Raw genomic sequence first — 14,257 nt, 5'->3', positions numbered from 1 at the left:
AGACCATTGAATTTTAATAGAATGAAGTTCAAGTTTCAAATGGCTAAAAGTTACCGTTGAACATCAAATATATTTTGCGCCATGTAGGGCAATATGTTTTGAAAAAAAAAAAAACGTAATTTGATATAAAATAGTGGGATTCTCGAACTTTTGCAAAGCCCTTGCACGGTGCACGGATTGCACTTTCTCGCAGTGTATGTATGTATCTCGTAGCAGGAAAATTTTACGGTACATTGAATCGACTCTCTGAGAGATTTCTTAACTTTTTATAAACATATGCTAGGGCGCATGTCCGTCAGATGTGCCGGCACCAAAAATTGCAACATCAAAATATGTACATACAAAAACACCAGAATCGACATAAGCACGGCGGTACAATGCTGTTCGCAGAGAATATATTCAGACAGTCAAAGTTTTCTCTTCAACGCATATAAACAACAATTCGGGAGTGTAGAAAAGCCGGAAAATGCTTGCATAGCACGGACAAACCAATCAACCTAAAATACAAACAAACCGTTCAAGCAGCTAGCCAGGGAAACAAAAATGCCAACAATTAGAGGAAACTCATCTAAAATTAACATGATACATAATTAAAAAAACAACAACAATAAATAAATATCTATTGCATACATGTTTGTTGCACACATTCCTCGCCAAGTGTAATCATATGCACATATACATATATGTATGTACTTATGTATTTATAATCGCAAAAATCTAAACGGTGAGAATAATTTCATAATTTTATAAATCAATCTATATAGTTTATAATATTGATATATATACATTTAATATATACATACGACATTCATTAACTTTTGAATAAATGAGTCTTTGAAAACTGATGCAGTAAGTAGTATAATCGTTAAGTACAAGTGTATGTAAATTCAAAGCTTGATAAATTATCAAATGGCCTTTGTAAGTATGAATTTTCTATGTTTGTTTTATGGATTTTCCATGACATGAAATGTAGCAATAAAAAAAAAAAATACAGGTGTCACGCGATTTGTGCATACCAATGTACATATATACATATGTATGTACATATGTATTTATGTAATTACAAACAGGCATATGTACATATACATATGTATGTATATGGACGTATGATACAATAACATAAGCCGCCGCTATTCAAAGGTACGGCTGTAAATTATAATAAAATGGTACAATTAGGTCGTTCACGTTTACCCGGTTATCAGGTTATCTGGTTAAAAATGGTAGTTCTGTAGTATATGTTATTGTTGTAAACTGAATAAAAAATATAACCACATAGCCAGATAACCTGATAAGCAGCCAAGTGTGAACAACCCAAATGTATTGATTTTACTAAAACGTTTATGGGTTTCAAGTGGTTTTCAAGCTATGCACAATAAGTTTGTGCGTACTCGCCTGTAAGGAAATTCAATGAACCCCATTGCCCTTTTTTTGGCGAAATGAAAACCTTGACTAGTTTACGAATTTGGCCATTTTTATTTTGGGGAAGGTAGGTAGGTAGGTTGTCGCGGTCGTCTATAAGACACACTTAGGCTCAGGGCCCATTGTGATGCCGCATGTTGGGTCAGCAACTCCCAATCCCTCCTAAAACCATTTTGAACTTTGAACGAATTTTAGAAGATCCCTGATTTCGACGCATCTAAGGTCCTCCAAGTTGTCGAAGAATTGCCTACCGAGAGTGGAGAGTCTTCGTCTAGATAGAGCAGGGCATTGGCACAACAGGTGCAGAATCGTTTCCTCCTCTTCTTCATCTTGACAACTTCTACAGAAGTCATGTGAACGTAGGCCAAGTCGATAGGCGTGCTTGCCAATTAGGCAGTGTCCTGTTATGACGGATACTAATAATCTAATATTGGACTTATTTAGACTCAGTAGTAGGCCAGGGCGTTTGGCGCTGAGCACCGGCCATAATTGTTTGGCAGTTTAGCAGGTGATTTCGTCCTGCCACCTTTCGTTCGCTACTTTAGTGAGCCTCTCGGAGATAAGTAGCTTACATGTTTGCAAGGGTATTCCTATTCCGTCATTTATATCCTCAAAAGGAAGTTTCGTGCCAAGTCGCGCCAGTTCGTCGGCTTTACAATTCCCCTCTGTGCCGCAGTGTCCCGGAACCCATATTACCTTTGGGCGAAATGACTCAGCCATCTCGTTAAGAGATGCGCGGAAACTCCGTTAATATTATACCGTGACCATAACTGGTATTTGACCACTTATTAAAATGTTCATTCGAATTGCCGCGCCACTTGCGACTTGTTTGGCATGTAGGTCCACCGGAAGAAAATTCAGTAGGGCATACAGTGCCTTGGATGGTGTTGTTCTCATCGCACCAGTTATGAGTGTGGACGCAAGCCTTTGAACCTTGTCAATTTTTTTGAAGTTTACCCCTTTCCCAAGGGTGTTTCACCATACCACTATACCGTGATAGAGAATTGGCCTAACCACCGCCGTGTATAGCCAGTGTATTATTTTGGGTTCCATCCCCCATTTTTTCCCTATTGCTCTGCTGCAGGAATATAGTAGCGTTAACCATTTAATTAATGGCAATTTTTTTCGACAATCGTTCTTGGTTGGAAAAAAAATTATAGACGATAATCCCTAGAGCCCTATCTCAAAAAACTTTTCAAGAACGCGTTATTTCAGAATTTTATTGAAAAACATCTTATCTCAGAATTTGGTGGAATTCTCAGAATTCGATACAAAAATGCCCTATCTCACTTCAAAATGCTTTGAAAATGTGCTGATATAGGGCGTTTTCGAATCGGAAGCTGAGATAGTGCATTTTTGAAACGAATTCTAAAATAGGTTGTTATTGAAACGTTTTTTGAGATAGGGCGTTTTCAAACTGGCTGCCGAGATAGGTCGATCTTCCACTTAGCAGTCGATATGAATTTTTTTTAATCTAATTTTTTTCGAACATCGTATAAACCGGATCTTTTCATTCCATACACATCTTGACCTCCTAATAAAGTATTTGAGTTTCTCGCCCATAGTAAAACCATGGAAACCAAAAGTGAAAAGCGAACCGGTTCGGGGAAAATGAAACTCATGATAAGGCTGAATAAGAATTCTTCCTAATCCCGAGCTTCGCCTGAAAAAAATTTACCTGAAAATTTGTCATACGCCCATAGTAAAACCATGGAAACCAAAATTGAGCCGTTTCGGGGAAATTGCAACTCATGATAAGGCTGATTGTTTTTATATCGTCGCCCGTCTGCCAGAAACATGAATGTGTAAAAATGAAAATTTTGGGAAATTAAGTTTGAATTTTTTTTACGAGACTTAAGCAAAAGTTCCAAAGCAGGTTGTTCAGGCGTTGCGGCTTAAGACGCTCAAGCCTGAAAAATGATTTGTGTAATTGTATAGAAGCTGCTCCACAACCGAAGTCTGCAAAGCGATATGAGTAAATCTCACGAGTTGTTACATTTCTCGCCAAAAACATGTTTTTGATCCAAAAAGACGAAGATTCCATCGCGAAATTGTATTTATCCGCCGTCTTCATCTGCTTCAAAATCTCGCTTGCGTAATACTTTTTTTCTCGCAAGCGAGATAGAGTTTTGTTGACAGGGAATTTGACAGCATACTTTTTCAAGAAGGCTCAAACCTTATAAAACCTTAAAAGCCTGAAAAAATTAGAAAATCTCTATAAAATAAAATGTCCATCTTTAAACTTGTATTTGCCACAAAAAAAAAATTAAAAATAACAAGTGCTTATTTACCCGTAGTTGTGTATGTAACGTATACGCCCCGAAGCACCATACACATTGTGCTAACATGTTTACTCGCACGCCTCAACTTAAAAGTCGTATTATTTTAAAGTAATTAATTATTGGCGTGGAAGATTTCTCCACACTATTCCTTATGTATGTACTTACATATAAATATAATACTTTTTTCAAGTGTATAAAAATTTAAGACTGAATTCCGAGTGTGCCAATAAAGATTATAAAAATGGAATTTTTGTCTTTCTTAAATAATAGTCATCTTTTACTTAATGTAATTTTTTTCATTTGGTGGCAGACCAGTTTTTTTACACTATGTAGATTCCTTCGTTTTGGCAAGAAGAACATTAAGTAAGGAGTAAGGGCCAGTTTCCAAATGTCTGGTTAACACTAATCTCCGGTTAAACATCGTTATCGACGTTCCTGACACCAATCAAATAACACTGTGTCGGTAACATCGGAAAAAAATTTTAACTAGTGATTAGTGTTAACCAGAGTTGGTGAATACGGCCCTTACTCCGTTTAACACATTATGAAGTATCTCAAATTATTAAAATTAAAAAAAAAATCGTAATATTTCAAAAATTACAAAATATTTGCGACAGATATTCTGCATGCTGTATTTGATGCCAACTTCCATTGCCTCTAATATGAACATTCCATTTGAAAACTTTCCAAAGTTATTGAAAAAAATTAGTAATTTCGGTACTAAAACGGTATTTAATTCTTGAGCCTTTCGTAAATATGAACAATCTCGCAAAAATTAACAGGCTTGGTTTTAATAAGTTCAGATTATCACGAGCTCACTGTATTTTTTATTGCACTTGTTTCTGGAACTCCTTTGATTGAAATAAATGCAACGCATAATGCTTTAGCGTTTTTTTCTGGCGAGAGAAAGGAGTGACACTAAAAAAAACACTCGTGAGATTTACTCATGTATGTACATATGTACGTACATACATATGTACAGCAGTCTCGTACTATGGCACAATCCTCTCCAAAAATAAGTTCTGCCAGATGTCACTAGAGTCCAAAATCTGAAATTTTTCATTTTTTAATATAGATATGGTCATATTTGTCCATGCTTAAATTGTTCTTAAGAAACTGCATACATAAGTACTTCAGCTATAAAAATCTTTATTGCTCTTTATTTACTCTATGTTTTGTATACATACATACATATATATACTATTTATGTATTGCTTATATTTGTATACAGATAAACTCAGGTTCAAGCGGGCATATCAACCGACATACATACATACTACTTTCGCTAATTTTGATTGAAAAATTATTTCGTTGTGAGGTAAAGAAAAAGCCGACAAAATGCCGTACCAAACGAAAATGGAGCGCAAATTGCTATACGCCTTTCGGGGTTGGATAGCATTTGTTGCTTTTATGGATTTAGGAACAGCTTTTCGTAGTTATATAGAGCGAAGGAGTTTTCTCGGAGACCACACAGACACTCAGTTTATTGAAGGTAAGAATTAAATAACTAATTAAGAGATTCCTAAGTGTTGTTGTTTGGATACACAACGGAAATATTGTAGAAAAAGATTACTACGGAAGGATACGTAGATATACAAATTTGGACGTAATTAGCTGCGATTTGAACGGTACGCAAAGGAAACACTTCTGGCTGCTCACAGGTGAATGTCAGTCAAAAGCTTTCCCCAGCTTACGTGGACTTCTGCGTACGGAACCATACCATCGAGCATATTGTGAGAAAGACTGAATCCCACTGTAAACGAACTGATTGGGCCTTATCGGTGTGACTTTAAGTCTCTCAAATCTTGGAAAATACTCTTGAGAATAGGATCAACACACACCATCTATTTGTCGATTTCAAAGCCGCTTCCGACAGCACAAAAAGAAGTTGTCTGAATTTAGTATCTGCCGCGATGTCTGAATTTAGTATCCACGCGAAACTAATACAGAGGAAAAGGAAGGCCTCCTCTGCGTTGGAAAGACCGAGTGGAGAAGGAATTGACTTCACTTAGCATTTCCAATAAGCGTCAGTTGGCATAGAAGTGAAACAACTGGCGTGCTGTTTTGGAATTGGCAATTGTGCATTTTCTTTCCTAACTATACAAAAATTTCGAACATAATTTGTATGAAAGGAAATAATCATACAAAAGCAAAAAAAAATCTAAAGTCAACGGAAATTTTGAGCCATTAATCTCCTACTTTTTTATACCAAAACTGAATAGGCTATACAACTGTATACCCAAAATTTTCCGACAATTTTGATTAAAAATTTTTAAAATTTGCTGAATTTTCAGGAACTCCGTTCCAAATATTAATTAAAAATCAAAAAATAATATAAACTTTGAAATGTAAACATCTGAGTACCATTTGTAATACATTGGCCACATATTGTAGTAAGTGTTGTTTCGAGAAATGGGGAAGCAGGCGAAAAAAAAGGGTTAGCAGCCGGATTTCAACATTCATTATCGTTAATTTTGATCGCCAAAACTCTACAAAAGAATAGTAGACGTGCCTGAAACAAGCAACATCTAGTTACATGTTCCGCATACGGCCAGTTTTGGCTGATTACACATTGCATCATGTTGCGTACTTTTAGGCTTCTCTGCTTTTCAGTTACAGACTACCTCTGCAATAAATACTTCATTAGTCATTAGGCGGGTTAGCAGTTTTTTTAATATAATGAAAATATGTGGCTTATTTAAATAATAACTTTATTTCTTAAAAGTATTTAGTCTAATGTGTTGTATATTTTCAGGCGACTATACCATTTCTCGTATAATTGGCATGTATTGCTTACTTAAGGCGATTGCATTAGTTCACTGCACGCTCTATATTCACTACAGACCGTAAGTAATTGAAAAGTTCATTATTACCGTAAGAATTCATAAAGGTACAAACAAACATAGGTATCTATGTATGTATGTATGTGTGTAAGGATTTGTGAGTGTGTTTTATCGCTTTAGTACAAATGGAAATAGTCTCAAGCCAAGATAAGTTTTACCCTTTCATTTCAAGGTGTCTTCAAATTGATACAAGATAAATGCAAAGTGTGGCAGACCAGAGAGAGAAATCCATTAGTACTGCATTTGTCTTCAAATTATAACCATGTCTTCTAGTTCGGGTTAAACATTCACTATTTTTGTATATCATCACACTAGCATTGGGCTTACTATCGATAATGCCTTGTCGTATGCGCCAACAAATGGTGGCAAATTAAAGGCGTACTATTCAAACTGGAGCTGAATATCGCCTCAAAATCCTAATCAAAGTGAAAATTAAACTCAGTTCAGCAGTTAGAAAAACTGCCGCACTAAAGTTAAGTAGCACTGGCAAGTGGCCGTAAACGAGTTTCCTGCATTTACCTCTTTTACGCGTTTTATTTGTTGTTTTATTATTGCTCACTGCAGGTGCATACCAACTTTTCTATTAAAACGAATGCAAAGTAAGCGTGAGAGTAACTAAGTTGTAAGTACACATGTGTATACTTCTCGTAGGTTGCTTTTGAGATAATTCAATTTACCATTGGGATAATATATGCTTACCTACATACCTGCGCATACATATGTATGTATGTATAACCACTGAAATATTATGGCTTCCGTTTAACATAGATTTTTATATATTTTTTCTTACAGAGTTGTTAGCATGGGCGGCTGTTCGTTGGCTTTAACTATGGTTCTCTATGCTTCCGAAGCTTTATATTTTCGTTCGAGTACACTGAACTTTTACGTGATCTTTCCGTGCGTTCTCAATTGTAAGTTTTGACTATAAAGCTAGAAAATTAAACACTGAGAACAGTATATACTATGTAATACTATTTCGGAATGCTTACACATTGAGAAGTTAGCTTACTGCCAATATAGAAGTATAACATATATGGGGAACAGTGTTCTAAAAAAAATGTTTATGCAAATATGTCTGTATGGTAAAAGAACACAACTAATTACATATGAGAAAATTCTTTGCGCTCCATACGAATAGAACCAAAGAACTTACAAAATTCAAGAAGTAGTAAAACCTATAATGATCAATATTTAATTCCTACTTGAATAAGAGTTATGAATCTTTAGCACTGACGAGGTACATACATAGGTGAGAGAGGATAAATTTACAAGTCTCTTGGGTTCTTGCAGATCACGTGACATCAATACGAGTATTTCTTTTTCGAGAGGAAAGTAGTGAGGAGAAGCAGATCGCTCCACTAAATATCTAAAACATTATTAAAAAAAAAAAAACCCCTAACAACCGAAAATAAAAGAAAGAGCTTTACTCATGTGTACATGGCATATGAGTAACATTCTCTCCTGCTAATTTTTTCATAAAAACATCTTTGATCGCTCATTGCTTTTTAATTCAGCCTAACTGATTTGAAGGCACATTGAACAGGTGGTATCAGTATAGCAGCTGATTTGAGTTTTTTTTTTAAATTATTTGGTCTCGAAAATTACAAATATTTTTAATTTATTCTCACGTTTTCAAGTTGTTAAAATCTATTTGCATGTGAAACCTTCTTCCATACAAAACAAACGATTGAATAGCAGCTTTGGAAACGCTCGTCCAACTCAACAGCACAACCGCTGATTACTGGGCATTGCAAAGGATGGATCAATGCTTCGAGAAGCAAGCAAATTTACTAAGAAATAAAGTTACAACAATTTAAATTTTTTCCAATTTAAAGTTTTTATTTTTTATTTTTATTTTGTATATCACATGGCATGCTTTCATTTAGAAGAAAAAAATCAGAACAGTTTTTGATGCTTTCGATACCAGAAGCACAACAACAAAATGCAAATGTTATTTTTGCTCTAATGCTACTACCGGTTTGATATGCCCAGTATTGCCAGTTTTCGGGCTAGATTTAACAGGTAGCGATAGCAAACAGCCGGAGAAAATTCGATTTAGCCGGCAGCCGATTTGTTAGCTGTTTTACAAAAAAAAAATTACCCGTTTTTAGCCGATTTCGCTATTTGCCGCATTTTATTAAAATTCAAATATATAAATTGAAGGAATTTCCTGTAATCCGAAAAGTCTTAAAATACTGGGCTAAATTCAATAATTTTTATTTTATGTGAATATACATACAGTGAACAGTACAGTATGAACTGCGACGCGACATTTTAGCATAATATGTGACACGTAAAGTTAAAAGGGATTTACGCTCAGAAAAAAGATTTCGAGAAAAACGACTTTGAAGTTTACATAGTTGATTTTGATGCTTCTGATCGTTTTTATGGATTGAAACTCATTATTCGGGGGGTACGTATGTTTTATGAAGGTATAGCTGATTATTTATAAACACCATTTAAATCTAAATGTCATAATTTATGCAAAAACTTTGAAAATTCAGATTTTTTTTTTATTCAAAATTTGAATGCGGTATTCCGCATTTTTTCCATATAAAAAAAAAAAATAGAACATAGTTTGTATGGGAAAAAAATCGTGCACCGTTATAAAAAAATTTAAAAAATCAATGGTAAGTCCTAGCTACCTAAAATTTTCACCACACCATACTAAATTTGAATGGACTACAAAACTACATATACACTATTTTCTAAATATGCTGATTAAAAAGTTAAAAAAATTTTGCTGAATTTTCATAATATTTCCACAAATTCTGAATTCATACTTATATGGTGTTCATTGAGTAATCGGCTATACTTTTATAACAAAATAATAAACATTAAATAAACTAAAAAAAAAAATCAAAAAAGGACGTAGCGGGAACTTTCTTTATAAAATTTTTGTTATAAATGGCTTAAATTTAAGTGCGAACATACTTTATTGTTGCTTATTATTGCTATCAGACAGGCATGTGAGAGAGTGAGTAGGACATTAAAAACAGGAGTTTCGAATATATGGGCATCAAAATACAATCAAATAGTTGCATTGTTAAAAACTTAAAAAGCGACCGGCTTGTTCGATATAAATTAATGGCGTTTTCTTTTCTCGAAATAATAAAAAAACTAAAACGTATTTTCGACTTCAAACTTAAAAAAAAAAAATTAAAAATTTACCTCCCCCAGAAAATGTTACGTTAGTAGTCGCATCGGGTCAGCACTCAAGCACATATGTACATGTGTATAATATTTACATACATACAGTGGTCGAAAAAATTTAGTATACCAAAATTTTGACCAGTTTTCACAATTATTTATTTTGAGTTATTTTTTTAATATAGTTCATTCTTTAACAAAACTCGTATAAATTTAAGTTTCAAACTTTGTGCAATATTTAAAAAAATCAAAAAACTTTCGTAAAAATTTCGAGCTTTTTAATTTGATTTTCTAGAACGATTTTTAAAAGTTTTGTAGCCCACTAATTTCTAGTATAATAAAATGCAAGTTTCAAGTGGCTTAAATTTTTCGTTTTAGAATATGTTTCCCGAAGGCGGTGTACATAAAAATAAATTAGGGGTATTCTCCAAATCTTGCAAAGCCATTGCACGTAGCACGGATTGCACGGATTGCATAAATTGCAAACACACAACAAGAAAATTCATGGGAAACAACATTTCCTATCGCTGCAAAATATGCAACGTCGAAACCCATGTATATATTTTGCAAAATAGCATAGCAAGATAATAGCGACCCTGTGCTAGTTGTTTTGTTGTTGGAATTGCTACATATTTCTCTCATTCCTCTCATCTCGCTCACTTAATTTTTTTTTTGCTGTCTCTTGTTATTGTATTTGATACATAATTTCGCTGCTTGCTCCCCATGCATGCTACCTCTTTGCAATGGGGTGTTCTCGTACTCTTCGAAATTTGGAATAGTATTTTTGCATTTCGTGCAATCCGTGCATCGTGCACGACTTCGAGAATACCCCTATTGTGTTTATTCGTTATACGAAAGGAAATGCGACAAAGAAATTTCTAAAAAATCAGCGGTAATTTACACCATATGCAAGGTTGCATAATCAATACTTTTAGTTGCAGTTGCATTTCTTATGTAATTTTTTTTTAACTCATTATGAAGTTATAAATAAAAGAACCGAATCCGGAGGTAGAGCGGTTTCCAATCACATTCTAAAATTGGGCGTTCTTTACACAAATTCTGAAATAAGGCGTTATTTAAAAATGTTCTAAGGTCGGTCTTCCATTCAGCCATCGACATATAATTTAATCATTTATAAATATTGTTAATATCTTAGAAATTATCATTATTTTGATTCCGTAGATTTTTGTACACCCTTTTCATACTGAATAGTATAAAACATGGGGGTCACTACCAAGGTTTATAAAAATTAAAAACTGATAATACTGGCATACCACTTCTTGTGGTCGCTTACACTAAAGCTCACTGAGAGTCAACTGTCACTGGTCAAAATTCAGATTTTCGTCGAACATTTCCAATTATTTTAATTAACAATTTTTCAAACCGGCGGAATAGGTCAAATGGGTTTGTACTTAACCGGTGCTTCTACCTCCGATTTGTGTTAACCGGACATTGAACAACCGGCCCTAATATAATTACATTTTCCGGGGTTTTAGAGTTAGAAATAGTATATAGTATTCATTTTGTAACTTCCGAAACATGACTTTCGCACATAAATATATTTGTATACTATATTATATATACATACGTACATGTATAATATACTTACATATACATTATATGTATGCAACATCAAATATTTATATGTAGATATTTTCAACATTTGATTGTTTCTTTTTTTTTTAATTTCTCTTTTATAGCAATCACTTTAATTGGTCTAATTTATATTCCGAGACGTTTGCGTTTGTGGGAACCCAGCATGGACATGGACGATGAAAACTCGCAATTACTTAAGCAAATGACTGGTTTCAAGCGTCGACGCACGAAAAAGCAAATTTAAAATTACGACAAAATTTAAAATTTCAGTGATATTTTATACACGCATACATGCACTGATAATAGAGGCACTCTTAAAGAAATGTTTTAAAAATGAAAAACTAAATATGAAAACTAGTATTTCCAGTATTAGTATGTATGTATGTAAAGTTCATTCTATCTATACTTATGTAATCGTTTGTATTCACACAAATCTTCAAAAAATTATAAATCAGCACCATAATATTTAATGTTCTGAGGAGAGTTAATATGTACGTACAAACATATGTATGTATAAAAACGTGCACATGATAGGAGAATTGAGGCCATGAGCTGAAGTGGCCTAACAAACAATTTTTTTTTGTACTTAACTTCTTAAAATAGTTTCAAATATGAAAAATTTTAAATAAAGGTCGCGTATTGCTTAATTTAATGGTACGTTATTTTGCTATGTAGCTTAAAATTAAGGATTAAGCAACTTTTTTTTAAGGTGTATCACACTTGCGATTATTTTAGGTAGAGAATTACGGATTTTTTTTTTTTTGGTTAGACTACTTCTGCTCGCATGGCCTCAATTGGAAAATAAATATTATAATAGACCTCGTTTAAATTTGTAATGGGCACATCGTCAATTTACTCACCTATGTATAAGCACATTTTTATATCGCTTAAATATTAAAATGACAGAATGTAAATATTTACATATAACTGCGTACATATAGTACATACGTACATACATACATTGATACTAACATGCATATAGAGGAAAGTTAATCTATGAAATATCATAATTAACGTTCAATTCAAGTTGTTTTCCAAAATGATTTGCGGTAATGTTTTTTTAATTTTTTGCTCCAGATTTTAATATTGGGCAAGTTGCGCGGTAAATTAAAACATCTTTAAGATGTTTAAGCAATAATAGCTTAAGTTTGTAGTTGTAGAGTTAATACATATTAAAAATAAAAGATTTTAATTAAAAACTTAACTGGTTTACGTTAGCTGAAAAAATTGTTTTATTTCGTTATTTAAGTTAGGTTGAAACAAAAGACTACAAGTTATCTGAGTTCAGTAGAAATGCTCTCTGGGAGAAAAGGCGACAACAACGACATGGAAGGAAAAGTTCAGTACTAGAACAATAAATCCGCCTTAAGAACGGATATGTGGTTTTATAAATCGTTGTCGTCAAGCTCAGCTAACGGCAAGTCCAAGCAATGTGCTGTTTCGACGCAGTCGGAATAAAGGGAGAAAGCTTTTAGCTGGGTAGGTTTTCGTGGCAGAGCATTTTTATTAGCAAAATTCAAAATTAATTACTGAATTGCGCTAATTATGTTTTTTCTAACGGAGATTTTTGGAGCGAATTAAATTTTCTCACTTGTTTTTGCACAATTGAATAACTGAAATGGCGGTTCAATCAGAGAACGTACTATCCCAACAAACACCAAAAAAATAGTTGCGATCCCGTACGAGTCCGGACTAGTCAGAAATAGTCAGAATCAGTCAGATTTTACTGGAAATCGATTCCGTACTCGGTTCTCTGACTATTGAGAGGACAAAAAAGAGAGTAAATACGGTTATCTCTCTGTCAGAAGTTACCAGTTTTAGTCCGAGAATTTTTTGCTGGTAAATTCTGGTAAATGTGTCAAACGATCAGCTGTAGTGTGTTTGGCAACCAAATTGTAAACAAAAGAAGTGCACTTTTCTGCTAATTCATGTTGAAAAGTATTTAATTACTTGTTTAAGTGGATTTTAACGAATTTGAAAGTACTTTTGGTTATTTACATCTGTGAACTGAGTGTGTTTACATACAAAATAAGCAAAAATTTACAACCAACTCGTCTCTATCCGACGCGAAGATACGTAAAAAGTGATAGAGAAACGAATTTATAATTATCAAGTGAAAAACTAGAGCTATATACATAAAGAGGAAAATTACCAACAAAAATTAAATAATAAGGGTATTCATCAAACCTTATAAATGCATTGTAAACCGTATAAACTTATAATTGTGTAAACCTTATAACGAGCTTAACTCCTTAATCTATAATTAGGAAAAGAGATTAGCCATATAAAGTTCGTCACTTGTTAATCTGTAATTATAAAATAATCTCAGATTTAACCGATAACTTTTCGGTGTCCATTCTAGTTTTATCGATTGTTTTGTTGTTGCTTTTCCACAACATTTTTCATAAAAAGCGGCCCAAGCTCAATAAAATTGTTGGATTCATTCTGAATGCTAATAACCTAGCCGTTAACACAGAACCAAACACCCTTTAGAATTTCAACAAGATCAGGCCTAGGATCTTTAGGCCCGAACGAACTTACGATGGTATGCATTTTGATTCTAATAATAGAAAGGGTATAGAAAGGATAATAAAATACATTCATAATTATTAAAGTATTCAGTATTGCTTTAAATTTAACTAGAAATTAACAAATTGCAAAACATCGGAAACCATCGATATATCGATGATTCTCTGGCGATGTATTTTAGCCTCGATGTTCTTTTCTCCGATGCATCGAAACATCCATGTATCAATGTTACTGCTCAAAATTTGCATCCCTATGTGGACCGGCCTTACCGCAGAACTCCACAGGCAAACACCGATGGCCAACCAACCGTCATTTTGACGAGAAATATGATTGCAAGTTTTTGTGTGTGTACACTTTGATGTCTTGAAATAAGCATTTGCTGCATGAAGCCACCAGACAACATTCTCTCAATTTCGGTGTTTAAAAACATTTAAACCT

General features: G+C 33.8%; 1 protein-coding gene across 1 annotated transcript; it reads left to right on the top strand.

Annotated features, from left to right (window-relative positions):
• The first annotated feature begins 381 nt into the window (after nt 1–381).
• Nucleotides 382–12,446, top strand: LOC118737340. Its single transcript, XM_036467779.1, has 5 exons — nt 382–724; nt 4,933–5,193; nt 6,457–6,547; nt 7,337–7,455; nt 11,395–12,446. The coding sequence occupies exons 2-5, from the start codon at nt 5,040–5,042 to the stop codon at nt 11,532–11,534; spliced, it is 504 nt and encodes a 167-aa protein (XP_036323672.1). The 5' UTR covers nt 382–724; nt 4,933–5,039; the 3' UTR covers nt 11,535–12,446.
• Nucleotides 12,447–14,257: the final 1,811 nt, after the last annotated feature.

This window comes from Rhagoletis pomonella, unplaced genomic scaffold (assembly GCF_013731165.1).
Source record: "Rhagoletis pomonella isolate Grant_MI unplaced genomic scaffold, Rhpom_1.0 Rhpom_scaffold_00004, whole genome shotgun sequence".
NCBI classification, from domain to species: Eukaryota; Metazoa; Arthropoda; class Insecta; order Diptera; family Tephritidae; genus Rhagoletis; species Rhagoletis pomonella.
This window is presented reverse-complemented; position numbering and strand designations above follow the sequence as displayed.

Coding starts and splice junctions, on each gene's coding strand:
- LOC118737340 (XM_036467779.1), top strand. CDS start 5,040: ATGCCGTACCAAACGAAAATGGAGCGCAAATTGCTATACGCCTTTCGG. Junction 5,194..6,456: donor AGACACTCAGTTTATTGAAG/GTAAGAATTAAA, acceptor GTATATTTTCAG/GCGACTATACCATTTCTCGT. Junction 6,548..7,336: donor CTCTATATTCACTACAGACC/GTAAGTAATTGA, acceptor TTTTTCTTACAG/AGTTGTTAGCATGGGCGGCT.